The 24,535-nt window shown below is 52.8% G+C and overlaps 10 protein-coding genes and 1 non-coding gene across 11 annotated transcripts; 5 read left to right on the top strand and 6 right to left on the bottom strand.

Annotated features, from left to right (window-relative positions):
• Positions 1 to 149: 149 nt before the first annotated feature.
• Positions 150 to 1,080, top strand: BO70DRAFT_145038 (uncharacterized protein). The gene has a single exon (XM_025538152.1). The coding sequence runs from the start codon at positions 368 to 370 to the stop codon at positions 947 to 949; it is 582 nt and encodes a 193-aa protein (XP_025395671.1). The 5' UTR covers positions 150 to 367; the 3' UTR covers positions 950 to 1,080.
• A 1,756-nt stretch (positions 1,081 to 2,836) lies between these two features.
• On the bottom strand, positions 2,837 to 3,352 carry BO70DRAFT_399921 (uncharacterized protein; the record flags this gene model as incomplete). The annotated part of the gene is made up of 1 exon (XM_025546891.1): positions 2,837 to 3,352. One exon carries the CDS (start codon positions 3,350 to 3,352, stop codon positions 2,837 to 2,839), a length of 516 nt encoding a protein of 171 aa, XP_025395670.1.
• Positions 3,353 to 3,766: 414 nt separating this feature from the next.
• Positions 3,767 to 4,844, top strand: BO70DRAFT_374028 (muramidase; the record flags this gene model as incomplete). The annotated part of the gene is made up of 4 exons (XM_025544950.1): positions 3,767 to 3,790; positions 3,851 to 4,092; positions 4,229 to 4,533; positions 4,615 to 4,844. 4 exons carry the CDS (start codon positions 3,767 to 3,769, stop codon positions 4,842 to 4,844), a joined length of 801 nt encoding a protein of 266 aa, XP_025395669.1.
• A 689-nt stretch (positions 4,845 to 5,533) lies between these two features.
• On the bottom strand, positions 5,534 to 5,625 carry BO70DRAFT_t274. Its single transcript has one exon. It is a non-coding gene; the product is annotated as a tRNA-Asp (tRNA).
• A 560-nt stretch (positions 5,626 to 6,185) lies between these two features.
• BO70DRAFT_145012 (uncharacterized protein) lies at positions 6,186 to 7,481 on the bottom strand. Its single transcript, XM_025538151.1, has 2 exons — positions 7,097 to 7,481; positions 6,186 to 7,023 (listed from the first exon to the last, which is right to left on the bottom strand). Exons 1-2 carry the CDS (start codon positions 7,121 to 7,123, stop codon positions 6,565 to 6,567), a joined length of 486 nt encoding a protein of 161 aa, XP_025395668.1. The 5' UTR covers positions 7,124 to 7,481; the 3' UTR covers positions 6,186 to 6,564.
• Positions 7,482 to 7,800: 319 nt separating this feature from the next.
• BO70DRAFT_389991 (T6SS phospholipase effector Tle1-like catalytic domain-containing protein) lies at positions 7,801 to 9,397 on the bottom strand (the record flags this gene model as incomplete). The annotated part of the gene is made up of 3 exons (XM_025546120.1): positions 7,801 to 9,131; positions 9,188 to 9,202; positions 9,250 to 9,397. The coding sequence occupies 3 exons, from the start codon at positions 9,395 to 9,397 to the stop codon at positions 7,801 to 7,803; spliced, it is 1,494 nt and encodes a 497-aa protein (XP_025395667.1).
• Positions 9,398 to 11,538: 2,141 nt separating this feature from the next.
• Positions 11,539 to 13,767, top strand: BO70DRAFT_432365 (uncharacterized protein; the record flags this gene model as incomplete). Its single annotated transcript, XM_025548312.1, has 1 exon — positions 11,539 to 13,767. The coding sequence occupies one exon, from the start codon at positions 11,539 to 11,541 to the stop codon at positions 13,765 to 13,767; it is 2,229 nt and encodes a 742-aa protein (XP_025395666.1).
• Positions 13,768 to 13,913: 146 nt separating this feature from the next.
• BO70DRAFT_365641 (PEX28-32 family peroxisomal membrane protein) lies at positions 13,914 to 15,909 on the bottom strand. Its single transcript, XM_025544120.1, has 3 exons — positions 15,692 to 15,909; positions 15,483 to 15,623; positions 13,914 to 15,425 (listed from the first exon to the last, which is right to left on the bottom strand). Exons 1-3 carry the CDS (start codon positions 15,847 to 15,849, stop codon positions 14,111 to 14,113), a joined length of 1,614 nt encoding a protein of 537 aa, XP_025395665.1. The 5' UTR covers positions 15,850 to 15,909; the 3' UTR covers positions 13,914 to 14,110.
• A 1,489-nt stretch (positions 15,910 to 17,398) lies between these two features.
• Positions 17,399 to 18,631, top strand: BO70DRAFT_374025 (amidohydrolase family protein; the record flags this gene model as incomplete). Its single annotated transcript, XM_025544949.1, has 1 exon — positions 17,399 to 18,631. The coding sequence occupies one exon, from the start codon at positions 17,399 to 17,401 to the stop codon at positions 18,629 to 18,631; it is 1,233 nt and encodes a 410-aa protein (XP_025395664.1).
• A 506-nt stretch (positions 18,632 to 19,137) lies between these two features.
• lys9 (saccharopine dehydrogenase (NADP+, L-glutamate-forming)) lies at positions 19,138 to 21,610 on the top strand. The gene is made up of 13 exons (XM_025544119.1): positions 19,138 to 19,239; positions 19,302 to 19,381; positions 19,441 to 19,722; positions 19,782 to 19,802; positions 19,854 to 19,977; positions 20,125 to 20,207; positions 20,264 to 20,302; positions 20,368 to 20,452; positions 20,509 to 20,767; positions 20,881 to 20,969; positions 21,075 to 21,190; positions 21,266 to 21,384; positions 21,448 to 21,610. The coding sequence occupies exons 1-13, from the start codon at positions 19,226 to 19,228 to the stop codon at positions 21,484 to 21,486; spliced, it is 1,350 nt and encodes a 449-aa protein (XP_025395663.1). The 5' UTR covers positions 19,138 to 19,225; the 3' UTR covers positions 21,487 to 21,610.
• On the bottom strand, positions 21,591 to 23,355 carry BO70DRAFT_365635 (UDP-glucose:hexose-1-phosphate uridylyltransferase). The gene is made up of 4 exons (XM_025544118.1): positions 23,165 to 23,355; positions 22,881 to 23,065; positions 22,056 to 22,821; positions 21,591 to 21,942 (listed from the first exon to the last, which is right to left on the bottom strand). The coding sequence occupies exons 1-4, from the start codon at positions 23,263 to 23,265 to the stop codon at positions 21,834 to 21,836; spliced, it is 1,161 nt and encodes a 386-aa protein (XP_025395662.1). The 5' UTR covers positions 23,266 to 23,355; the 3' UTR covers positions 21,591 to 21,833.
• Between the last annotated feature and the right edge of the window lie 1,180 nt (positions 23,356 to 24,535).

The following is a 24,535-nucleotide window of genomic DNA, read 5'->3' as shown; positions in this document are numbered from 1 at the left end:
GCAGTAACTATACGTGAGATCTTTGAATGTCAAATGGAGATCCGGCCCAAAAAAAGTGCATTAAGTTTATGAGAAGAACCAAGTCACCTGACTAGTTGCTGCATCGTTGGACGGAGTCGCCTGCTGTAAATTTTTATCTCGAGCGGCGGCGCACCCGTGCGCTGACCGACCAATACAGAACCAAACGACGACTGCGACGGAGAGTACTCCACACAGCCCTTCTCAAATCAGTATCGAAGTTGATTGAATCGAACGCATTCTTTCATCCTTCTTGTCTACAGCTACCTTACCTCTATCTATATTCCTAAACGAACCCCCGCACCGACCAACCAACCACGACAGAGCGACAATAAATAACCCAGCCAAGATGTCCAACAACAACAACAATGACCTCCAATCACGCCGAGAAGCCGACTACGAGCGCTTCAAAACGGCCGCGGCCTACACCTTCCTCGTCGCCTCACCCATCCTCATTGCCCTGCCACCGCGCAAACTCGACAACCTCACCGTCCTCCTGACGGGAGCGTTCTGCATCTCCGCGAACCACCTCACCCACGAACGCACAGGCCGGAGCATCATGGACCGAATCGAGGCGCGAATTGCAAAAAATCCCATCTCAGCCATGAACGAGCTGCCCAGCGAGCGTGCGCGGGAGATCCAGGCCCAGTTGAAGGCGGCGAGGGATGCGCAGATTCGCGATCGCACGGTGGTGGGCGAGGAGTTGGATAAGCTGAAGGCCAGACAGGAGAGTGAAAAGCCGGCGCTGGAAAGGATTTGGATGGGTGGGGAGTCGGAGGGGTGGAAGGAGAGGAGGATGAGGGAGGAACAGAAGGCGCTGGAGGAAGGGAGGGGGTATGGGGATTTGATTAAGGAGCATATCTGGGATGTGTGGACCTGGGGAAAGAAGGAGGATGGAGAGGAGGGAACGGAGGAGGGGAAGTCGGACTGATGGTTCTGTTCCTGTCCGGTCTCTTTCCTGTGGGTGGAATGTCTCCCCCCCCCCCTTTTTTTTACCTTTCGTCTTCTTTAGCCCGTGATGCTGTTGGGTTTTGGTTCTACTAGCTGGTTCGCATTATGGGGGTTGGCGTTGATGGTTGGGTGTTGTCGCTGTTCTGGATGGATAGTTATCCGTTCTGTGTATGTCTCTATGTGTCTGTGTATGCATGTGTATAGTAGTACTAGGCAGGTAGGTCTACTTTGAGTCAAAAGTATTATACTGGACACAATAAGACGCGGTAGTAATAATAATTGGGAGTTGGGCGGCCAACCGGATAAGGCAGTCGTTTGGCTCGATCAACTTTTCTTGTTTTTTTTTTTCCTGGCTGACCCTCAAAGCAAAAAAAAAACCCCCCACCGAAATCCGGAATACCAAAACCAAAGTCCAATTTCATTATTCGGTTCTCGCGCTCATCAGCTAGTCCGGAGGACTGAGGGGGGGGGGGGGGTAGCAACCACTATCCAAGCAGTACTGGTGTAGCGTCCGCCGGGTGCCTATATTAAGAAAGCTGCTACGGAGTACTCCGTATATGTTTAGTATATTGATAGGGAATTTCCTAGGATACTCCGACTCATTTCATCGGATCGCATCTCATCTCGTCTCATCGAGCAGGGATTAGCGCTAGCCCGTGACTGCCCTTCAGGAGAGCTCGTGTGGTCATATTGGGGGCGACTTGTAAGGTTTCGTATAATCCTTTGGGGCAGTGCGATAGAGAGACCGGTGTCTCGATATTTTCAGTCACTCGGTGCGTGCTCCTCCATAAGTGAGTAACTTGTCTCGGTAGAGCCCTCATACTGTTTCACAGACTTAATTGGGGCGGGGTCCAAGGAATTGTCGCCTAGTTGCACTCATTTTATGGATAGGGGCTAAGACGGCCTTTCACCTTGGAGAGGAATTAAGGGGGTCGGTGTTTCCTTCTTCTTGAAGGGCTGCAGATTAGATGTTAGATGGGCGAAAGGGAAAGAGAGCAAAGAGAAAGCAAAGCGAGAGTGCGACTGATGCCGATTACTAGCTAGCTGCCCGGGAGTAGGTAAAGGGTAATGCTTGGCGAGGGACACGTGATTTACCACACAAAACAACAACAAAGACCGCAGGTAGCAATAAAATTAGTATCTCCGGTAGTACGGTAGTTAGTATCTAGTGATAGTAAGGGGGAATTCCAAATTGCAATGTCACATTGCATGCCGGCGAGACCTGTCCGCCACTCTCGCCTACCATCGGCCCCCAGACTGGCATCCTCAGCCACCCATGGATGACGGCTCCGGGCCCGACCGCTCCAGAAGCAGCTGAAACCAACGAACAGCTGAAACCGACCCCATGTCATACAGCGCCGGCGGAAATTAGTGTGAACTGTGAAGGGGCCAGGCAGGCACGGAAATGGTAAAACTATCGGCAGGAGTGTCAGGAAAGAGTTCTGATCCTAGATAAGATTTCTACAGCCACCAGCATAGGGTGATGAAAAGCCCCCATCTGAATATTGTGAAAGATCCCTTATAACAATAATAGCTCTGGTCAGCAATGAGGCACTTGGTCTGTACCCAGTACGCCCGGCGTATGTTTAAACCCCCGATTGTGATCGTATGACATCATTTTCCGGGGAGGTGGTTTTCTGCCGGACACATCGGAGGTAGTAGGCGGTCAGAAAGACGGTACCCATCTCCGAGGTCTCCAGTCACAAAGCCGTACACCCTTCGTACTCCATGAAAGTCATCGTACATCTATTATTTGTTATCAACTCTCCGTCGTAATTTCGAACAATTGCCATATCTCTCAGGATGTAACAATCCCCCGCCTTCTTCGGCCCCGATTCAATCTTTCGGACCCCCCGTCGTCACCTTGTCACATCGTCGTCGCACTGACGCCCTCACCGACCTCAGCCCGAACGTCTCTGCCTGGAGTGCACTTTTTGTTTCGGCTCGTCCCGACGAACGGACGAAGAGATCCATGCGGCACATGTGTAAACCGACGTTGGCCCCTGCAGCCCCCTGACTGGTTCGTCCGCCACAAACCTGCGACGCCCGCGTGGTCGGTGGCCCAAATGGCCAAATCCAATGGCCGTACCCAGTCGGCCAACCCAAACGCGAGCTCCGCTTGGCTCCAGCGGCCAGTCCACTGGCGTGAGCCACGCGGGCGCTTTCTTGCGTTAGTCGATATCCTGCTCGGGTGATCGTCCATGTCATTGGCTCCAAAGAATTCCCCGAGGCTTTCATGATCAACGAATGGCCGTGCGATCTTGGGTTCCTGCATTTCCGTGGGTTGGATGGTCCTGACGGATGCCTCCCGACAGACCCCAAACGGAGGTGATTGCACCAATCCCTGCTGCGGCCAGTCTTGCGGGCCGTTGGGGGTGCCCATCTATCACCTGTGGTTCGCTCCCTCCTCACTCCGCTAGAAGACTCGCCCTGACTCCTGCCACACCACCCAGCCCACAGTTCACGAGGAGTGTCCAACCAACGATGTTTCAACTGCGCATTGGGCCGTTTGGCTTCCTTCACGATCCCCTCACGTCTAAATCGTGAGGGATCTGATCGGGGAAATTCGTATAAAGAGCTCGACCCTGCTCCCCCAGAATGCATCCATCCCCACAGCCAGAGCCAGCCTCGCAGATTCAAGTCGTTTCCGACAGTCATTCCTTTTCCATCGTTCTTTTTTGAAGCTATTGACTAGCTTCAGTACATTCCTTGACCACCACACTACACACTCTTTGCAGATTACATTCGTCGATCTTTTTCGTCTCTCCCTACCCAAATCCTTATATACACCTTCAAGATGCGTTTCACTCAGTTCTTCAACGTGAGCAGCCACGGCACAGACCACGCCTCTCCACGCATCTCAGTAACCTTATTGCTATAGATCCTCGCCGCCGGCTCCCTCGTCGGAATCACTGCCGCCGCTCCGTTGGGGACTCGGACCCTGGAGGTTTCCGAGCGTGGAGTGCCTTTGGCCTCCCGTTCCACCGACGCAGTGGTGACCGTCAGCGCCCTCGCGGTCAAGACCATCAACAACGATGATGGCAAGAGCTCCGCCTCAAACTCCTACACTATGTACACCGGAGACGGATCCACTCAGGATGGGTGGCCTGCCAAGTCTGACTGGTATGCAATTCAATAGAATCGACCTTCGAGCATCTCGCTAATCGTTACTCACAGGGTTTCCTTTGAAGAAATGTATACTCATCCATCTAGCCCTGTTTCCCAACCAGCATCCTGTACTAACCAGCAATTAATTTAGGTGGACTGTCAACAAGCCGCTCATCTCCGAGTCGTGCGCCAATAACGGCTGGGGCGCGGACAACTCCGCCACTGAGACCCAGGACCTCTACGATGCCATTAACGAGGTCGCGGAGGAGTCCGAGGTTGATCACCGCCTCATCCTTGCCGTCGTCATGCAGGAATCCAAGGGCTGTGTCCGTGTCGTGACCACTTCCAACAGCGTGGAAAACCCCGGCCTCATGCAGAGCTACGAGGGCACCGGCACCTGCTACGGAAAGGAGACCTGCTCGAAGGCGGAGATCGTCCAGATGATCCGCGATGGATGTATGTGCATATACATACGAACCCCCGGGTAACCCTGCCCACATGCCCAGCTTCTTTACTAACATCGGGTTCCAAATCCAGCCATCGGAACCGCAGCCGGATACGGTCTCGCCTCGCTCATCGATATGTCTGACCGCACCACCGTTGCGGGCTACTACCGCGCCACGAGAATGTACAACTCTGGCGTGTACTCCCTTGAGAGCTCCGACAATCTGGTCTCCGCTTCCGGCGCCACCTCCTGCTACGCCTCCGACATTGCCAACCGTCTCACCGGTTGGACCACCGCCGCCACCAAGTGCACTAACAGCTAAATGGTGTCGCTTCGACCAATGTTGACATGATCTCATGGATGATCGGCTGAGATATCGATTGGTGATGGGATTTCGGCTTAGATCTGTCTTTCTCCATTTTTTTTTTCTTTCGCCCTGAATTTCGTATCTAGATCGAGGCATGCAACATGTCTGGACGGCATGTTGTTTCTCGTGGCAGATGCTTTTGTTGATATTTTTTTTTCTCCCTGTGATATCTTTATGCACTGTACCTACATATGTTTCTTGACTAGAGGATCAATCTAGTGTATATTTGCTGCTCTGACAGGTTACTGATTAGGATTTGTGTAATGGGGGACTGGTATTTTAAGACCCTCGTAGCCTTATCCTTGGACACTGCTCAGAATGACTTTTTCTTCTTCTTCTTCTTCTTCTTCTTCTTCTTCTTCTTCTTCTTCAAGACAGGCAATAAAAAGGTGTGCAAGGAAAGGTGTCTGTCAGTCAGTTACCACCAGAGACATCAATCAATCAGCCAGCCAATTTACATGCTCCATGGTCAAAGAATCACAGAAGTCACTCGATTAGTGAATCGATTGATTGATGTATGATATAGTTTTGGGGGGGGGGTTGGACGAAAGAACCAAAAAGAAGAAAAGGATGGAGGAATGGGGGGGTTTTGAGAGAAAATTGATTGGGAAAAAAAAGGGGGGGGTTTAAAAAAGAAATATTTCCTCCCTGACTGGGAGTCGAACCCAGGTCTCCCGCGCTTGTTCCCGAGACTGGGCTTGACAAGCGGAAATCATGACCGTTAGACCATCAAGGAATTGGTATTTTAGTAATTTTCATCTTTGCCTATATAAATAAGCTAATAAGGATATATCTGGCTGCCTACTCTTTTACTCTTTTACCCTTTCCAAGTGGGGGAGTTGCGAAGAATGTGGGGTTCTGGCAGCTACTTTTTTTTCTCTCCCCCCGTGCTTCTGGGCTTCATTGTGAGGTTTTATTCTGGTCATGCTTGTAGAATTGGTTTCCTGCAATATGCTTGCCAAGATGGTGGGTGGGGGAAATCCCTGAGACTGAATGTATTCTTACAGTGGTTGGGGGGGGGGGTTGCTATTCTAATTAACTACTGCTCGGTGAATAATATCATGTGGTGATGCTCTTGTACACCATTGGCTTCATAGTTGGTCGGAATTAGCCGGCGTGGAATTCCCTGTGTATGCTTGCTGATCGACGTATATAATTCATGTTCTGTAAGTATTTTCTGTCCATGGGGCATATATGATCTATTGCCTGCACCCAGCATCTACAACCCACCACCGACGGCAGAAACCAACGTTCCCCAAGCCTCGCCCAGGACAGCCCCCCCCCCAAATCGATATCCTCCAAGTCCCCCGCCAGCGTCGTCCTAACTATACACCCATCGTTCTCGACATCACCCGCTAAAGCCTCCTTTCAGCCACTTCACCGCCTCAACAGACCCCAACACCGCGCCGGCCATATGATCCGCGCCCAGAATCCTCTCATACCGCACACTCACTCCCTCCCCGCCGCCACAGTAGCCCTGGACCAGCTCATCCGTATCCGCGACGGGGCTAATCTCATCCAGAACCCCCTTATAAAGATATATCTTCGTGCCCGTCGGCGTCCCAGCACCGGCCAGCTCCTCCCTGGACAGCACCCCACCAGGCACGCCTTCCCTCAGCACATCCTCCCCCGAATAAAAAAGTTCCAAAAGTCACTCAGCATGCCCCCCGAAAACTCACCTAGGACACAGCTCCCGCTCCCGCCGAAAAAACACTTCCTTGAGGTATGTCTTCAGCGCGAATTCCAGCCACGTCGCGAATGGGGGGTATGCTTTCGCCAGACCAATAAAGATGACGAAGGCCGCGCTGGAGAATGGTCCCATGTTGATGGTTTCGATAACGGAGGTCAGGTTGGGGATGAGGCCGCCGACGGCAGCGCCGGAGATGGCGAGTTCGGGGGCGTAGCTGGGCTGCAGAGCGGCCGCCCACGATACTGCCAAAGCGCCGCCGGAGTATCCCCACATTGCGTAGTTGGGGTGTGTGGACAGGTTGTGGGAGGAGGGGCCGTGGGTGAGAGCAACTCGGATGGAGTCGAGGGTTGCGTGGCCGGAGAGTCGGCCGACGGCAAATTGGGCCGCGGGGGATTCGTAGTCCGCTGTCATAATGTACCAGCCTTGGGTGAGAGAGGCAGAGAGCTTAAATCGACAGAAAGAGGGTTGGATCAGTGAGGGCTTTAAATGAGGAGAAGGGGTACGTATAGAAGCATACAAATGCCAGATCCATCGGCTGGGTCATGCTGGGGAGGAGATCCTTTCCATCCGTGTTCGGTTGTGAGCCATATTGTAACGTATATGAGGGACTGCCGTCCTCGCTATTGGCGTCGTAGAAGGTCTCGTAGGCCAGGAGTTTGGTGGGATCCGCGTTATGCGGGACCAGCAAGGTGGCTGCCGCCGCGATGGCATTGCCGTGGGTGTCGGTCGTACGGTAGAGGTATTGGTGGGCCTCGTGGGAATGTAGGGTTGCAGATATGGAGCAATCTGACGCGTGCGGATGGCCTGGCCCGGGCCATAGGCGGTTATATTGTCAGGTTCGTGGTAGAATGGGTCGGAGCTGGGCGGCGTGAGGGCCGTTGCGAGATGGATGGCCCAGGGGACGAGCAGGTAGATATGAAGGAAGAAAGAGAAGGAGTGACTGGGGTCAGAATGGAAGGAATGACTGACGAACGAAAGACATATGAAATACAAGCGAGGCACTGGAATATAACAGCTGCAGGCAGGATATGAGATGGATACCAAGCTTTGCCCTAGGCGGTCCACGACCCCACTGACCGATGACGATCAGCGAGGTCGCGGACATACTCAGGTTCGGAACATCACCGCTCAACCAAGATCCCCTGCGGATAATCACGAGAAAGGAAAATGCGCCGCTAATGAAGATGAACGCCAACATATCATACATCCCAATAGCAGAGCTCAAGTCCTCTCCGAGCGCCGCGAGTGAAGCCGTCTGCCACCCTCCGCCTCCCCCCGATGCCACCTATAATACCAGCACAGCGTCCTCCGCTCCTCATCCTGCCTGGTCCTCGCCCTCTGCCCATTCTCGATGGCCTTGTCATGACCGAGCTCCTTGTCGTGAACGACTTGCGGCCAGTGCTCGATGACCCGCTCCACGTCGGGCCGATTACCCACCCCGAGGTTATATGGTCGATATGTCGGATCCTTCTTCATTCGGTCAATGACGCTGAAATGCAACTTAGCCCCCTCCGGTAGCGGTCGTCGCAGGCCCCCGACATGCCATCTAGTCTCCTGCACCGTACCGTCTGGGGCGACCTTGGGACGCTTGATGGGCAGACACTCCAGCACGCGCCAGAACAAGGTCTCCAAGCCTTTGCCGGAGTCATAGAGCAAGGAATCATGCAAGACTGCCTCCGACGCCTCCTTCACTGCAACCTCGTCATACCTCTCCCGGGCCATATAGTTGAAGCAGCCTAATTCGTGCAGTTGTGTTGGGTCAAAGGTCAGATCTGCCTCAATGGCTTCTTCCACCATCCACATGAGGGGAATTTGACTGGCGACCCATCGTTCACTGCCGCGCTCGCGCGGCCACCCACCACCAACGTCGCTGTGATCTCCAGCAAAATAGACTTCTTCGAAGTCCGTCTCCGAAGGCGGCGGCGGCACGAGGCCGCTGGAGCTCTGGAATTCGAGGTCCGCTCGCTCGGCCCACGTACTCACTCGACAGGCCCTTGCATGTGCTCCGCGCAGCTGATCAAACAGTACCGGTTGGAACTTGATCCGGCGTTCGTCGATGCTGACCGCGTGTCGCATGATGTGCGGTTTTGGCTGCGTTCTCTGGAGGTCGTTGTTGAACTCAGCCACACTGTTCACCGTGTCGAACAGGCCAAGGAAGTGTACAAGTCCCACAGACCGACACATCGTGTCCCGGCACATTTTGAGAAAGTATTCTGCGTCGTTCGCCTCCTTATCGTTTCGCGCAATCTTGTACCGTGTAAATGCCTGCCACACGAGAGGGATGATCTCCTCATTATCGGCCGAGATCAGGCCGATGAAGTCGAGCATTTCGTTCAGGAACCGGGCTGTGTAGGCCCCACGTGAGAACCCAAACATGTAGATGCGCGTGCCGGGCACCCAGCGGCGGGCCAGGAAGCGATATCCGTTGATGACATGCTGGTCGAACGAAGTGGCAAGTGCCTGGTCCATGACCTTGTGGGCGGGGAGGTTACTAAAGGGGCGGAAGGCCATGTTGGCGAAGGTTCCTGGCGTGATGTCGGTTCCTATGCCGGCTGTCTGTCCGTTAATGACATTCCTCCTGTGGTCTCATCGTGATGAGGCGACCTACGCTGATAGTAACAATCTAACCTATTAGCCTACGACCACAATGAAACCGGAATGACAACTCACATCTATGATCCTTTCTGCGATCCAGCATGCGGAAGATCTTGAGAATGTTGCTTTCCCCGCCGTCCGCGCGGAAGGTGTTCCCCGTTCCATCGAAACAGAGAACTAGCTCCCGCGTCGGAGGAGGGCAGTTGCACGGGTCGAGGCTCATTTTGCTCGTGTTGTGTATGTCTATCATGAGGAGAGAGAGACAATAGCCAAACCCGACCAGCTGCTGGTTTTTAAGACCCCGGAACCTGCCATCATCGGCTGAGGTGTTCAGAAAGTTGGCAGTGCCGTGGCACTGTTGATCCTGCGCATACCATATCAATAGCCCGGCAGTAGTGCCTTGGTTGTTTCACCGCATATGCATGGCTTGGATATATTCGTTGCCCCTTGTTCTTGTATAGCTCCCTACAGTAGTCCGGCTGATCGATCGTTGCCCGGCGTAAGGGCTGCTGCTGACTAGATGTTGCCTACCAGGCGCCCTGGAAAAGTGGGGATAGAGTCAATTGAAGCGCAGCAGCCTTATGCAGAGGCGAAGCGCTGACGGCCAAGTGTTCAGTAGGCTGATATAAGGATAACCTCTCGTCGTGGTAAGCTTCGTGTTCGACCTCTGTTGGTGATCTTAGGCGTCCAGCGCCCCCGGATGTGACGAATCACAGGGGAGATGTGATGCCGCAGATATAGACAATATATGCATGCATTGCCGTTCATTGCCACCGTGTCCGTTTGGTATTAGTGATCCATAACTATCAGAAAGGCAATTCGACAGACTTGCTGACTCGGGGCGCCCGCTTGCTGAGCCCCAGGTTAATGTTTCGGCTGTCTCCAGCATTGGATCCCTCATTGCTTTAAGTTGGTATCTTGAGCGTCCAAGACAGCCTTCCAGTCATACGGTCTTATTCTCTACCTGCGAACCCTGATCTACTAGGGCCGCCGCCACCCGGCTATGCAGCGGCATCTGCCTGCAGCCGTGAATTCAGGTTGGACGCTCTGCATGGTGATATCACAGACTGTGGGGCGATGATGCCTGTCAGCATTGGAGTCATTCCTTGAACCAGGGAAGCATAACTACTGGGTTGAGAGCCATTTCGAACAGATGCAGATCCATAGCTGCATATTGAGAGGGGCATGCTCCCCTCTAACTTACTGCATCTATGATAAGCACTTCCCTGTAAATGCGCCTGTCAGATGACGCTCGAATCATCTGAACAGCCATGGACCCGTGGATGGACAGAGAAAATGCACCTGCGTATGTACTTAGTAATACGGAGTACGTTTGTCCGCAGGGCCTATCCTCGAGTCTACACGGTACAGTAGTTTTCAGTGTGCCAGCCGGGTGACCCGAACCAAGCAGGGGCCACACGTGGCGATTGGAACCACCAGGGTTCAAGAGGATAGGTATTTGATCAAATCGCTCCATTGTAGGAAAGGAAGAGGGAAGCGGAAGAAACGAGGGCGCCAGGTAGGATAATAGGTAATAGGCAGCCCCGCCAAACAAGGCAAATGGAGCAAACATAACAAACAATCTACTATGCACATACATGTATGTCATGTCATAACTTGCGGGGCCCCGTATTCCATACACCTTACCTTACTTAGTACGGCCACCTGTAACTACTCCGTAGGGCTCACGTCAGTGACTGACTGTTCACGTCGTCACGATCTGGCCTGTACCTACCTACCTTACCTAACGGAGTAGCTACTTAAGGTACCTACTAACTAGTACCTAGGTACCTGTACATGGTACTCTGTACCGTGTACCATCGGTAGTAGTACGGAAACCCCTGCGAATCCAACCCTCCATTTGTTACCTTGGGGATATTCCGAATTAGAAATAAAGAAAAATGCCGAATCAGCCTGGTGCAGCGACAAAGGAGTTTATTAAAGGATTCGGAAAAAGGCTCTTTGTTTGCCAAAGGACCAACAATGCGGCCGACCAGTGAAACAGGAGGACAAAGCTTTCCTCGGCTCTTTCCTCCTCTTGAGCACCATGGATCAAGCAATACCACGGGAAGGTCCGCCTCGAATTGAAGTCAAGGAGGATGCTTCCTTGCGGGTATCTCCAGGAGTCTAGGGAAGGGTGTGTGTGAAAGAAGGGCTGGTAAAGATACAACAGATTTATAGAGGACGCCGCCCCGTTTCAGTGGTTTGGGGCAAGTCCCGGACTGCTCCATATGCTCCACGATTGACATTGCAACCCAATCGCCGACATTCGTTCACATTCGCCCTGGTACATTTTTGAACTGACTTGGTCGTTGAGCCCGAACAACTACTGGGTAATCATCGTATACACCCATACTGCCCTCCATGCCAGACGGAAACAGGACGACGAAGCGCTGGCTACCCGGGAAATATGAGGACGGCGAAGAGTCTACAGATAGCGACGAGACAGGGAGTGATCATATATCCCCACTTGATCCGAATGAAGGTCATAACTTCAGCCACTGGATGGCGATGCTCCAGGATGATCTGAGGGATGACGGGCATACAGACAGCAACAGGACGACGGTATACAAAAACCACCAGAATGAGCGGGAGAGTGACCAGCACACAGACAGCAACAAGCCGCTACCCCGCCAGGCTCTGGAGCATGGCCGGGGTACACGAAGCAACAGGATGTCAGCAAACCGGCTATCCCAGCAAGACCTGACGAGTGAATTGCGTTTATTTCGACGAAGAAGTAATCCTAGGACGTCACTCGGAGTAACATCATACTGGTTTCAAGATGAGTTGGATGACAAGACTAGGGAGCTGACAGAAGCACAACGGAAAGTCATTGACCTGGACGCAGAGAATCGCAAGGTAGCAAGGCAATTGGAGCAACTCACCGAGACCCTTATTGAGCGAGCCCATGAGTTGGAGATCAGGGACAATGAATTAAGGGATACCCGGAACGCACTCAACCTAGAAAAAGCACAAAATGAGCTGAAAGAGACAACCCTGCGCCACGCGGAGAGTACCAATGCCGAGATTCAGGCAGAGAGCCGTAGGGCGCTCAGCCGAGCTCATGAGCAATCCAAGGAGTACAAAGCAGGATTATCTCATCAGGCGATGGAGATTAGGGGTCTCAAGGAGGAATTAGTGACTGCCAGCCGCGAGGTTCACGAGGCCAAACGTCAACTAAGCAAAAGCGACAAGCTTAGCAGTGATCTTGACGCCTTGGTGAAAAAGCTTCAGGACGAGAACGAATTGCTAAAAGCGCGGTACGCCGAGATGTCAGCCGAGCCGGATGAAACATCATGGCTTGCACAGCATCCCAAGAACCTTCAATCCTCCAGCAGTCCTCCCGTTCCCATTCCCAGGCGAGGCCAAACGTCACAGATTTTGTCGCCAAGCTCAGCTCAGCAGACCGAATTGGAGAACCATGATAGCGATGCAAGAAGCCAGCGAACAGACTCAACGTCATCTTCCGACTTTCCAGCGGCCGCGTTTCGAAAATCACATTCGAGTTCGGGGTCAGCTTCCAGGATACATGAAGCGTTACCGCTAGAACTGTTAATTCAGCAGGACTCTGGAATGCCAGTGGCAGAACCAGAGATTCTCCACGATGTTTCCCCCATATATGAACGCCCCCCCATCGAGCCACTGGATGATTCGGCTAAGCGATCTGCTGCTGGAAGCCTGTCCTCCCTGATAGAAGGGATATCGAGTATAATTCGGAAGCGGCCTTTGTCTGCCCCGGAATATCGGCCAGAAGTGGAGTGTATGGAGGTAGACACAGCGACAAATCATGTCAAGAAGATGCGCTTCAACGAGTCGAAACGATTTTCAGAGCAGCCCGAGGATTCTGCACTCAAGATGTCGCCGACCTTGCAATCCTTTCCAGATTTGGAGAAGAGAAAGTCCATTCGTGGAGCACTGCAGAGTTGGATGTGTGGACCGATTTCACGAAGGTCAGATGTCATCTATCACTCTGGACCGGAAGCCGGAAGCCCCACTCAAGCCAATTCTCGGGTCCGCAGATACCAAAAAGCTCCTGTTAAATCACTGAGCGCTCGCCAAAGGGAAGGGCTAAAGGCCAACTTACCTTTCATCAAAGTGGAACAGCCGCCCAAGAAAGCAAGAAAACTATTCCAACATGACCAGCGCTACACAAAGCCAGTGTACCTCCCGGATGAATATGAGTCGCATCGCCTGAGCGTAGGGAAATTTCGGACAACACCAAAGGCTTGGACCAACTTATCTATCCCGAATACCCATGAAGAATACGGGGAAGATCCTTACCATAACGACTGGGATCCTCCAAGCCCGACTGAAAGCGTTCAATTGGCGGAGGCTGTGAGCAAGACACCTGTGCCCTCCCGGTGGATTGTGGCGGCAGGGTTCCTGATAGCCCTGGTGGCTATTTCCGTGATCTTCTATCAGTCTGCTGGGTGCACCAAACAATGTCACCGGATGTGGGTGCAGTCCAATGCGGTGCCCGATGAGATCTTGGGTATGCTGCGAAGTAGACCATCGTCGGATGCTCGAGTATTGCGGGTGATGGACTATAATATTGCTCGATATGTGGGGTCCCCATCGGGTTTGATAGGATGAAGCAGGGTGTTCCAATGAGGTCCAATGCTCTGCCGAGGAGAGAAACGAGTAGCTAGGCACGAAACGTAGGGCAAATCTATACCTTTATGTGACAAGAGCATCGACGTAGAGAGGATGGGAAAGTACTAAAGAAGAGGAAACTAACTAGCGATCGCGAGGCTGACCAACCCCCGGCCCCCTGCTCATAGCTGCCAGAGAAAATTAGTCAAGCCTATAGAAAATCATGTGCCTCTTTCTCTTCCACTGAAGCCATTTTATGTATACACCTTGCTGATCTGAATCATGATGGGATTGTGTCTCAACTTTGCATTGACCTGTACAAATCCTCCTAGTTCCATGTAGATTAAGTTTCATCGTCGCCGGCCAGTTCATGCTTATCTTGAGCAGTCGGCATACTGACCCGGTGTACAATTCGAATCCATCGTCTGCGTCTCCACTCTCCCATTATGTTTGATCCAGTACTCGCCCGCTCTTCGTAGTCAAGAGGGGCCCTTTCTTTCCCTTTCCTTTGGACCTTCTTATCATCTGCTCGTGATGGATCTGTCGAGTCGATATCATCATGCCCTGATGTAGATGCCACATCGTGATCGCCTCTGAAGGAGGTGGGAGGCAGGTCCCAGACCCAGCCGCCAATTTCTCCACCAGTTGTGCTGCCGCCTTCAGATAGACCTCCAGAAACCTCGAATCCAACCCCTGTAATCATACGCTCAACAACCCACTCGTGACAGTCCAGATCTAACTCCCACTTCTTGCTTTTCCACGCCCATCCGGTAGGAGCCTGCACGTCCTCGAAGAATCGGCAGCCCTTGGGGCGGTCCCCCGCAATGCGGGACGGGGAGAGTGGATCATACGGCATAGGGCTAAACAAAAAATGTTCCCATTGGGATTCGAAATAAGGAGCGAGGGAGCGATATTGAATCTCGAACACTTCTACCTCCCGCTCCTCAGGATCAGAGTCCAGGGAGATATTGGCCAATGAGCCCATTAAGGTCACGGCTCGGGAGGAGGTAGGCAATGGCATCTCACCGAGGTCGATTGACTCCTTCTCCTTCTTGCCAGCCACAGAGCCCTGGTCCGGAATTTGCTCCAGAGCGTCACTCGCAACACTCTGAATGAAGTCATGGAAGCTTGGATGTAATAATAGAATCCCTGCATCGCCACCCACGAGAAAAATGAATCTCCACGGAAGAAGGTGAGCCGTCAAGAATAACAGAGACGTCACAAGGGTACATGACAGGAAAACCGCCGAGGAAAGCTTCTCATTGGAGAAGTTTGTCAGGGGGGCGAACGCAGAGACTGTCGCGTCGTGCACGTCAGAAAAGTCTGCCATACAATTTTGTAGATCTCGCATATTTCGAAAGAAGTCCTTGGAAGTCTCTGAAGCGGGCTTGATCGTCTTTGCAGGAGCAAGTGCCGGGCCTTGATAGGAATAGTAAGGAGTGATACTGGATGTAGATGTTGAGGGTGGCGGAGGATGACGTGCCAGAAAGGCAGGCACCATAATAAAAAACAACACGACTGCCAACGGAATGATGATGAGAAGGTGAGGATCCAGACAGACGAAGGAGTAGATGAAGAGAAAGGACAGCGTATGAGAGGGCTTGTTCCAACTGAGCAGACGTTCAACACGGGTCTGAAACAGGAAGACAATTCCAATTCTGCAACAGGCCTTAGTACTGCGAGCCGCCTCGAGGGAAGGGGGGAAATTTCAATACCTTGCGTTGAATCGACGAAAGTTATTGGCCATTAGCGGAAGGCTGAAAGCTGGCCGCTTATTATCAGTGGAGTTTGGCTTGTCGCTGGTGGACAGCGCTTCGGCGCTGACATCTTCCATAGGCATCACTTGCTCTAGTATCCTTTCCCGCAATAGTTAGCTAGGTTTGCCAAGGGGCCACAATTCCGAGACCGATGGGGAAACACCTACTTGGAGAAGAGCCTGTCTTGTAGTGAGCGGCCGGCCTTGAACGCTGCTTGCTTGAGATCTCCGGAAATAGTTGCCCTCGGGTCATTTTCCTGCGTCCCGGCGATTACAGGTAGGGCCTCATCCCGATCAACGAGGGCTCCCGTGGTGTGGTCTTCCATGATGTCCTATGGAAGACACTGCGATCAGGGAAAGTAAAGGAAGCATTCCGATGACAGTTGACCAAGTCCAAGAAGAGTGCAGGTGCAGGTGCTCGGCGCCTCGGAGAAGCACATGCAACGGGCGGACCTCAATCACGTGCTATCACATGACGGGGGGGGAGGGGAAGGCCGTACATAGGAATGATTTGTACGGGAATGAAATGGACTGTGATTGGTTCCAGAGTGCTTATACAAGGTAGTAGGTGACTGAGCAGCCACATTGCATAATAATGCCACATGCACGCGTGACGCCCACCCCTTTTCTGTTTCCTCCCCAGTATCTAGCTGGTAGATACTACGGAGCACTATCTCCTACTCCCTGTCAAAGTATGCAAAATCATCATTGGCAATGCTACACTTTATGTAGGGGGGCTCTACTCTAAGTTCTCCACTTATTCGGATGTGTATGCTGATGAGCGAGTTTATCTTTGCATCGGTAGTTACTTCCCAAGCATCACTACTGACATTCCATCTTCCTATCAGACAAACATGACTGGATCTAGCTTGAGTTGGCGAGCTATACGGCGTACCCTCCTATGTCCTTTACGGAGTCCGAAGGATGCCTCGGAGACTTGCCGGAGTGGAATTTGGGTATCAAGATGGATGCAACACCTGAGCTGCGACTTTGGCCAATCTGGTCTTGTCCCACAGTAAGTGCGGCCCCCAAAGAACGTGGTGCCACATCTCTTAGGCCTGAGTCATTGCAAGCACATTCTCTGCTAGGCTGGCATCGGCCTGCTGGAAGCATGAAGGACGTACCGACAGCTCTGCGTCGGTTCCATACATCCATATCAGCTGCTGCAGAGCCTCGTGCACAATATCCCAGCAGTATTCCCCGGTCTTCGATCCATGCGCTGCAATGAGACGTTTATGAGAATATCGGGTGGTGTCCGCTCTGAGGACCTCGCACATGTAGGATAGTGCATATCCTCTGTGGGAGATGAAAAAGTGGTAAGAACGGGTGACAGTGGCACAGTAAACGCACACCGCGAAGCAATTCATCTGGAGACGGAAACTCGCGAGCCGGTCCTTGCGTAGAATGACTGAACGGTATCACCCTTACAACAAGATCCCCGGTTATAAGGCATACATCTTCAGAGAAGCGGATCATCTCACGGACCTCAGCGAGGCCTCCATCCCATCGGTAGTTTGGATTGCTGAAAACGTGGATCCGAGAAATACACTGGTCGAAATCTTCAGACCATTTCCCATTCGTAGTGTGGTAGACCTCACTCTGATGGCTTGGCCTCTTTCATCATCTCTTGTTCGAGTTCTAGTCTCCAAATATCCATAGTTGAGGAAGGCCTTGGTGATATGCCCTGCAAACCTGCCGCCAATCGGCGAAAAGTGACGCAGTGAACGAACCAAAAGGCAAGAGCGATGCCGGCCAAATGTCATCCAGATGTCATCCGGGCGGGAAAGAGACGGAATTGAGGCGGAATCTCGCTGGCCACCAACCCGCGGTCCAAGTGATCCATACGTCGCCCTCATCAAACGCCTGGCCATCATCATGGATTGCAACGGCCCCTCGCATTGTCCCGACCAGGGGCTCTTTCGTATCGACCTGCACACGCACATCATGCCTCCATCCTTGCCCGATCTCTCGTCCTATCTGTCATCACCGGTGGCATCCCCAACGGAATGCCCGCCTTCAGATCCCTCGGACCTAGACTCGGGCTTAGACTCAGGGCCAGGCCACTCGCCATGGCTTTCGCTACAGCCGAATCCCCAATCCCCTGACAAGGTAGACATGTACGTATGCGATCGCTTCTTCCGCACTGTCGAGAAAAACTGCTACGACGTGACCACCCGCCTCGCAGAGATGGACGCCATCAATACGGACGTGCAAGTGCTCAGCACGATCCCCATCCTATTCTTCTACGACCAACCCTGGGAGCCCGTCGCCATCCTCGCCCGCCATCTGAACGACCACATCGCCGGTCTATGTCATGATCACCCGATGCGGTTTCTGGGACTTGCGACGGTGCCGCTCCAGGACGTTGCAGCCGCCGTGGCAGAACTGCACCGGGCGAAATATGAGCTCCATCTGCACGGGGTAGAGATCGGGACGACCATCAACGATATGACATTGGATGACTGCTCGCTCGATCCGTTCTGGCAGGCATGTCAGGATCTGGACATGCCGATCTTCGTGCATCCGCTGGGTTACACCTGGCCCAAAGAGAATCCGAAGCGCTGGGCAAAATACTGGAGTTCCTGGCTGGTGGGGATGCCGTGCGAGACGGCGCTGGCATTGCACTCGTTGATCTGCTCGGGGACGCTGCTACGGTTCCCACGGCTCAGGCTGTGTTTTGCTCACGCGGGGGGCTCTTTCCCTGCCCTGTTGGGCCGTATCCAGCATGGATATGACTGTCGACCGGATTTGGTGGCCACCGACGCCGGGGGGGTTACCCCGACGGAGCATGCCACGACCAAAGAGAATATCTGGATCGATAGCCTGACGCACGACGCGGACATGCTCGAGTACCTGGTGAAGAAGATGGGCGTGCAGCGCATCGTCATGGGGAGTGATTATCCTTTCCCGCTGGGGGAACTGCCCGAGGCGGGGAGGATGCTAGCAAGGGATTGCAGTCTGGAGAGGTTCCTGTCGTGGAAGGAGAGGGCTGATATGCTGGCGGGTAATGCCTTGCGTTTCTTGCGCCTGGACTCGGATCCGGCCTGGAGTCATGCTATGGAAGCACGGTGGAGAGTGTTCATGGAGAAGACCCGTGCATGTTGCTGATCCAATGATAAAGAGGTACTTGATCCGGTCGGTATGGTGACTAAGTATGGTCCGAATTAGTTAGTTAGCCTCTTGTTGACATCATGAATCATGACTCACTCCGGGTGGTAAGCAAAATGGCCCGTCCGGCTTGGCAAAAGACCTTATCTGTGACACGGCATTTAACACCAGGCAGTTTGTGAAGACTGAAGAAACGAGGGTTTGGGGGGGGGGTGGGGGGTGAAGTGACTTTGAATGAAAAACAGCAGTCCAGCAGTAGCTTAAATGTCCGGTAGGTAGATATCTAGTAGTCAGTCAGCAGTATAGAATTGAATTTTGGGCTATCTTCCTCCCATGGTCCCACCAACAGCCCATGATGATGTCAGGTATCTACTTACTGTAACTAACTAACTAACTAGTTAGTTAACATAGCTAGCGGCTGACTAACGACCGACCGTCTCCGACCGCGCGGTGTGCGTGCTGCGGCGCCCCTGCTCCCCCTCCCCCCGAACATCGGACCCGTCTTCCTTCACCACCCCCGCCATTTAAGAGTTTTCCTCCTTCATAACACTACTGCATACCCCTGGAATCCCCAATCTGCCACATATACTCACAATGGTGTCCCAAAGGTAAGACCCAACTGACCCCCGGATCAATGGTATGCCCAATCCTCACCTACACTCTCTTCTAGCGTGTTGATGCTCGGTGCCGGGTTCGTGACGAGACCGACCCTCGATATCCTTTCCGAGTCGGGCATCCCCGTCACTGTAGGTACGAGTTTCCCTCCAGTGGAATAGTCCCCCCCGACTAGCCCATTAACTCCTGCTCAGCTTGCAGGACCCTTGAGTCCGCCAAGGCCCTCTCCGCCGGGGTCAAGAACGCCACCCCCATCTCCCTCGATGTGACCAGTGACCAGGCCTTGGATGCCGAGGTCGCGAAGCACGACCTTGTCATCAGCTTGATCCCCTATACCTTCCATGCCACCGTCATCAAGTCGGCCATCCGTCAGAAGAAGCATGTCGTCACCACAAGCTATGTTTCGCCGGCTATGCTGGAGCTCGACCAACAGTGCAAGGATGCCGGCATCACTGTCATGAATGAGATTGGCTTGGGTAGGTGTCCTTTCCAAACCTGATCTCGATCTTCCTTTGCTAATTGGCCTTTCCTGCAGACCCGGGTATCGATCATCTTTGTAAGAATCCAAGCGGCAGGTGAACCGTCCATACCATACTGATTCTGTTAGACGCCGTTAAGACCATCGAGGAAGTCCACAAGGAGGGAGGGAAGATCACATCGTTCTTGTCATACTGCGGAGGTCTACCGGCACCCGAGAACTCCGGAAACCCCTTGGGATACAAATTCTCCTGGTCAGGACCCCCTACCAATTCCCACCTAAATACGCATGCGCACTACCGTCATTGCGACCCCCGCTTGTTTCCATTTCACCCAAAGAGATCACTCACGAAGCTACTCAAAGGGGTTTGAAGATCAAAATGCTGACAATTTGTGCTTAGGTCTCCCCGCGGAGTGCTGCTGGCCCTGAGAAATGCTGCCAGTTTCTACAAGGATGGCAAGGTCGTCAATGTGGCTGGTCCAGGTAAGAAGCTCCCTCCTACTTATTGTAGAACAGAAATGCTTAAACCTTGTCAACAGACCTGATGGCTACTGCCAAGCCGTACCACATCTACCCCGGTAAGCAACCTCGTGCTCTCAACATATGCACCTTTTGACTGCAACACTAACATCTGAGGGTTAAGGGTTTGCTCTTGTTGCCTATCCCAATAGAGATTCGACCCCGTACAAGGAGCGCTACAACATCCCTGAGGCGCAGACTATCATCAGGTACATCGGTTCCACTTGATGCGTGATAACTATGCAGGTGGCTAATTTGCACGCAGAGGTACTCTGAGATACGGAGGCTTCCCGGAGTTTGTTAAGGTCCTTGTCGACATTGGCTTCCTTAAGGATGAAGAGCAGAGCTTCCTCAAGGAACCCATTTCCTGGAAGGAGGCCACGCAAAAGGTCCTTGGTGCTTCATCGTCTGATGAGAAGGACCTCATCGAGGCCATCTCTGCCAAGGCCACTTTTGAGAATGACCAACAGAAGGAGCATCTCTTGGCTGGTCTCAAGTGGGTTGGACTCTTCTCGTCGGAAAAGGTAAGCACTTCTGGTTTTCATTCGCTTTCACTCGAGGTCTTGGGTGCATGATCCAGGCGGACCATATATCAGTGTGAAAATTTACAACACACTCAACTAACACTGCATCGCAGATCATCCCCAAGGGCAACCCCCTAGATACCATCTGCGCCACTCTCGAAAAGAAGATGCAGTTCGGCGAAGGAGAACGGGATCTCGTGATGTAAGTGGACAACAAAATCCCAACCCTGCCTGATGTAGAGGCAGCACCAACCCCAAATCGCTGCTCCTACATCCCCATATGCATAAATGCTAACACTCAAAAAAGCCTGCAACACAAGTTCGAAGTCGAGTTGAAGGACGGCAGCAAGCAGACCAGACTCTCCACTCTCGTCGAGTACGGCAGCACAGAGCCAAACGGCTACTCGGCTATGGCCAAGCTTGGTGAGTACTACTACTCCTCGCGCATGCACGAACATTTCGTTCTTCTGAAATACTGACCAATCGTCCTTGCCATAGTCGGCGTGCCTTGCGCGGTTGCTGTCAAGCAAGTTCTCAATGGAACCATCGCTGAGAAGGGTGTTCTTGCTCCGATGAACAGCAAGCTCAATGATCCCTTGATCAAGGAGCTCAAGGAGGTAAGTCTGCAAGCTATCGAAGAACCGGGTTTCATTCACATGCTAATCTGTATCTTGCTTTAGAAGTACGGCATTGCGTGCAAGGAGGAGATTGTTGCGTAAACTCAAAAATTTAAAAGTGGTAGAATACGATCATACAATGGAGCAGAACTCTGTAGAGACAGTGTCATCTAAAACACCCATGACTCAAAGCCCACGTGCTCTTCTCGAAGGGACAATAATCCAGCCATGTGATGTGCTATACGTATTCTGTTCACCTCTTCTAAAGTTGGGCAGCTTGCACCCGGCCACTAGTACGTACATACAGTAGAACCAATCATTCTGTATGTAGCGAATTCGATCTGCGCCCGAGTAACCACTGCGGGCGACCTCTAAGATGTAGGGATATACGTAGTTATATATACAGCACATATATCCACCCATGCCGACTCAGAACAACCCCCCCGCTTCTATTGATCATTGATCTTCTTCCTGTAAAGCTCGCCTCCGCATCCCCGTAGTCTGGCGGCGGCTTGTTCGGGAGTGATATCACGCTGGGGCTCACCCATCATTTCATACCTATTATAGTAACCAAACTCATGTCAACAACGAATCCTTATGTAAGGCAGGTAGGAATTTGCACGGTGTAGGCGGGGCAAAAGTAGAGAAAGAGAGACAGAAACAAAACTTACCCGACCAAGAACTTGCGCACGGTAGCACTGCGCAGCAGGGGAGGATAAAAGTGCAAATGAAGATATGACGACTCGATCTCCTCGTCGGTCCCGTCCAGTGGGGCCTGGTGGATGCCCATGCTGTAAGGGAAATGGGTCTCGAACAAGTTATCATAGCGTCTGGTGATTTCCCCAATGGCCTCAGCCAGGAGAAGCTTTTCGTCCGGGTTCAAGTCGACGAGGGCACGCTTGTGCGTCTTGCTGACGATCATGGTCTCGAAGGGCCAGACCGCCCACCAGGGACACAGGACGATGAAAGCGGCGTTCTCGAAGACCACACGTTCCTGTTTCCGGCCTTCGAGAGCCGCGTACGCCTCCAGCATGTGCTTACCTCCGTTCTCGCGGCGGTATTTTTGCAGCTGCTCCAGCTCCATGGCTGGTTCCTCGGGCAGAGAGCTGGTGGTCCAGACCTGGCCATGAGGGTGGGGGTTTGAGCATCCCATGGCGGCGCCCTTGTTCTCGAAGATCTGCATGTAACGGTATTGCTCCTTTGGCTTGGTTAGGCTGGCGGTCGGGGAGTTGGGGGGCAGAGTGGTCGCGGGCGCGATGGCGGCTAATGGCGACTTTGGGGACAGGTGGGCTGTGTAGATTTCAGTCCACGCGTCAATAACAGGTACTATCTCTGCTGGAGATAGATCCGCCAGTGTCAGGTTATGCGCCGCTGAGAAGGTGAGTACATAGCATTTCCCGGTGACTGGTTCTGCCCGGAGAAAGAACGAGTCGTCGTCTGGTGTGGATTGGTGACATTAGTGTCGCTCTTTGGACGCGAAAGCAGCTACGCCATACCTTCTCCACCTTCGGGGCTGTAAGGTGCTTGCTCCTCCTTGACCGCGCTGTAGTCATTGACAAACACAAAGGTCTTCTCGTACGTTGGATTGGAGTCCCCCTGAGCGCGCTTGTTTCCGGGGCATAGGTAGCAAGCAGGATCATAGGCGGGGAGAGTGGTCTTGGAGGGGCTCTCCTGTTGTCCTCTAATCGCCAGACATACTTAGTCTGACTGTTCCACCCAGGGATGAAGGGAGGGTCTTGTCTTTGCTTCAGACGCCGAAGGACTCGGGGATTGGACTTACTGCCAGGGGCGCTTGGTGCGGTGCGGGGAGACCAGGATGTAGGAGCCTCGGAGAGGATTGAATCTCCGATGGGAGATATCGTCCAGAACACTTTCAACCATGGTGGGCTATTTCGCAGGGGGTTGGGTTACTTGATGATTCCAAGGACAGTTTGGTCAGATTTGGGGGGGAGAGGGAAGGGGAGGCTGGAGAGAAGCGCGAGGCAGGAAAGTTGGCGGGGCAGCGTCGCGGGGTCTCCGGAAATTACCAACAAACCACTCGGCCCCGAACGGTCGAACCACGAACCACGCCGGCACGGGGTAAATGCCCGTCGCACGGCCGCCGGCGGTCTCCCACTCGGCTGCTCGGGTAATTTCATGGACCCTGACCGTCTCACACGGATGAATGCAAGAATCCGCTATGTAGCAATGAGCTTGATTTCCGATGGGGACGATACGAGGTTGGTTTCCCGACGCCATCGTGGCCGTGAAGCCTGCTTGGCTTTATTTCTCCGTCTTGGCGTCTGTGGCCAGGGAAAATGAAGGTAACCGTGAAGGGGTGGAGGTCAATCGCGACCATGTCAGGCTACGCTCTACCAGAAAACCATTGCACAAATGGCAAATGTACTCAAAAAAAATAATTGCTTAATTTAATTATTCAAAATAAACTCCAACCATCTCAAAACCAACATAAAAATAGCATAAAGAGGGGACACCTTTCAGACCTCCTCGACGCCCACCAAGTCAGACCGACCGAAGTCAAGACATCACAACAAGGTAAAGATCATCACCACTCCCTGGACCATCGCACGGGCACCAGAAACAAGTCCATCGTGAAGACGGATCGTAACATAGCGCGTACATGCAAGGTCGAGTCGGAAGTAAAAAACGGCTTCACTTTAGGGCATCGAGGAAATAGCAGTCATCAGCAAGGGTGGAGATTCTGTGGCTCTTTAGAAGAGCTCAGAGGTGGGACGTCTACTCTAAAGTGATTCTTTGAACTGTTGTAAAACTGTTAGCCAGATGTTCGTTGCAAAGGGCGAGTTTCTAGACCCGTCCCAAGGCAAATGTTTCGGGGTGGGGGGGGGGGGGGGTACTAACGTAGAGTCGCTTGATTTTCAAAATGTTTGGGGGGAAGCCGCTTTTTATAACGTCTGGTGGAGTCGAATTTGGGTCACGTGGTAGAAACTGCTCGCTTAGCTCGGCCAATCACTTCGGCGGAAAACTCTTCAGAGCCGCTGGCTTAGGCCCAGTCATGGAAGATTCCGGAATCACCTCATAACACCACTTTGGTGCCCGAGGATCTGCTCCAGTTATAGATCAAAGGCGTACCTTGTGAGCTGGGACGGGTTACCCCTCTCCCAAGTATCATTTTGCGAGTTATTCTTGCACG

Source organism: Aspergillus heteromorphus (assembly GCF_003184545.1).
Source record: "Aspergillus heteromorphus CBS 117.55 chromosome Unknown BO70scaffold_32, whole genome shotgun sequence".
NCBI lineage: Eukaryota > Fungi > Ascomycota > Eurotiomycetes > Eurotiales > Aspergillaceae > Aspergillus > Aspergillus heteromorphus.
The sequence above is the reverse complement of the archived record's forward strand: the minus strand, read 5'-3'. Positions and strand labels throughout refer to the sequence as shown.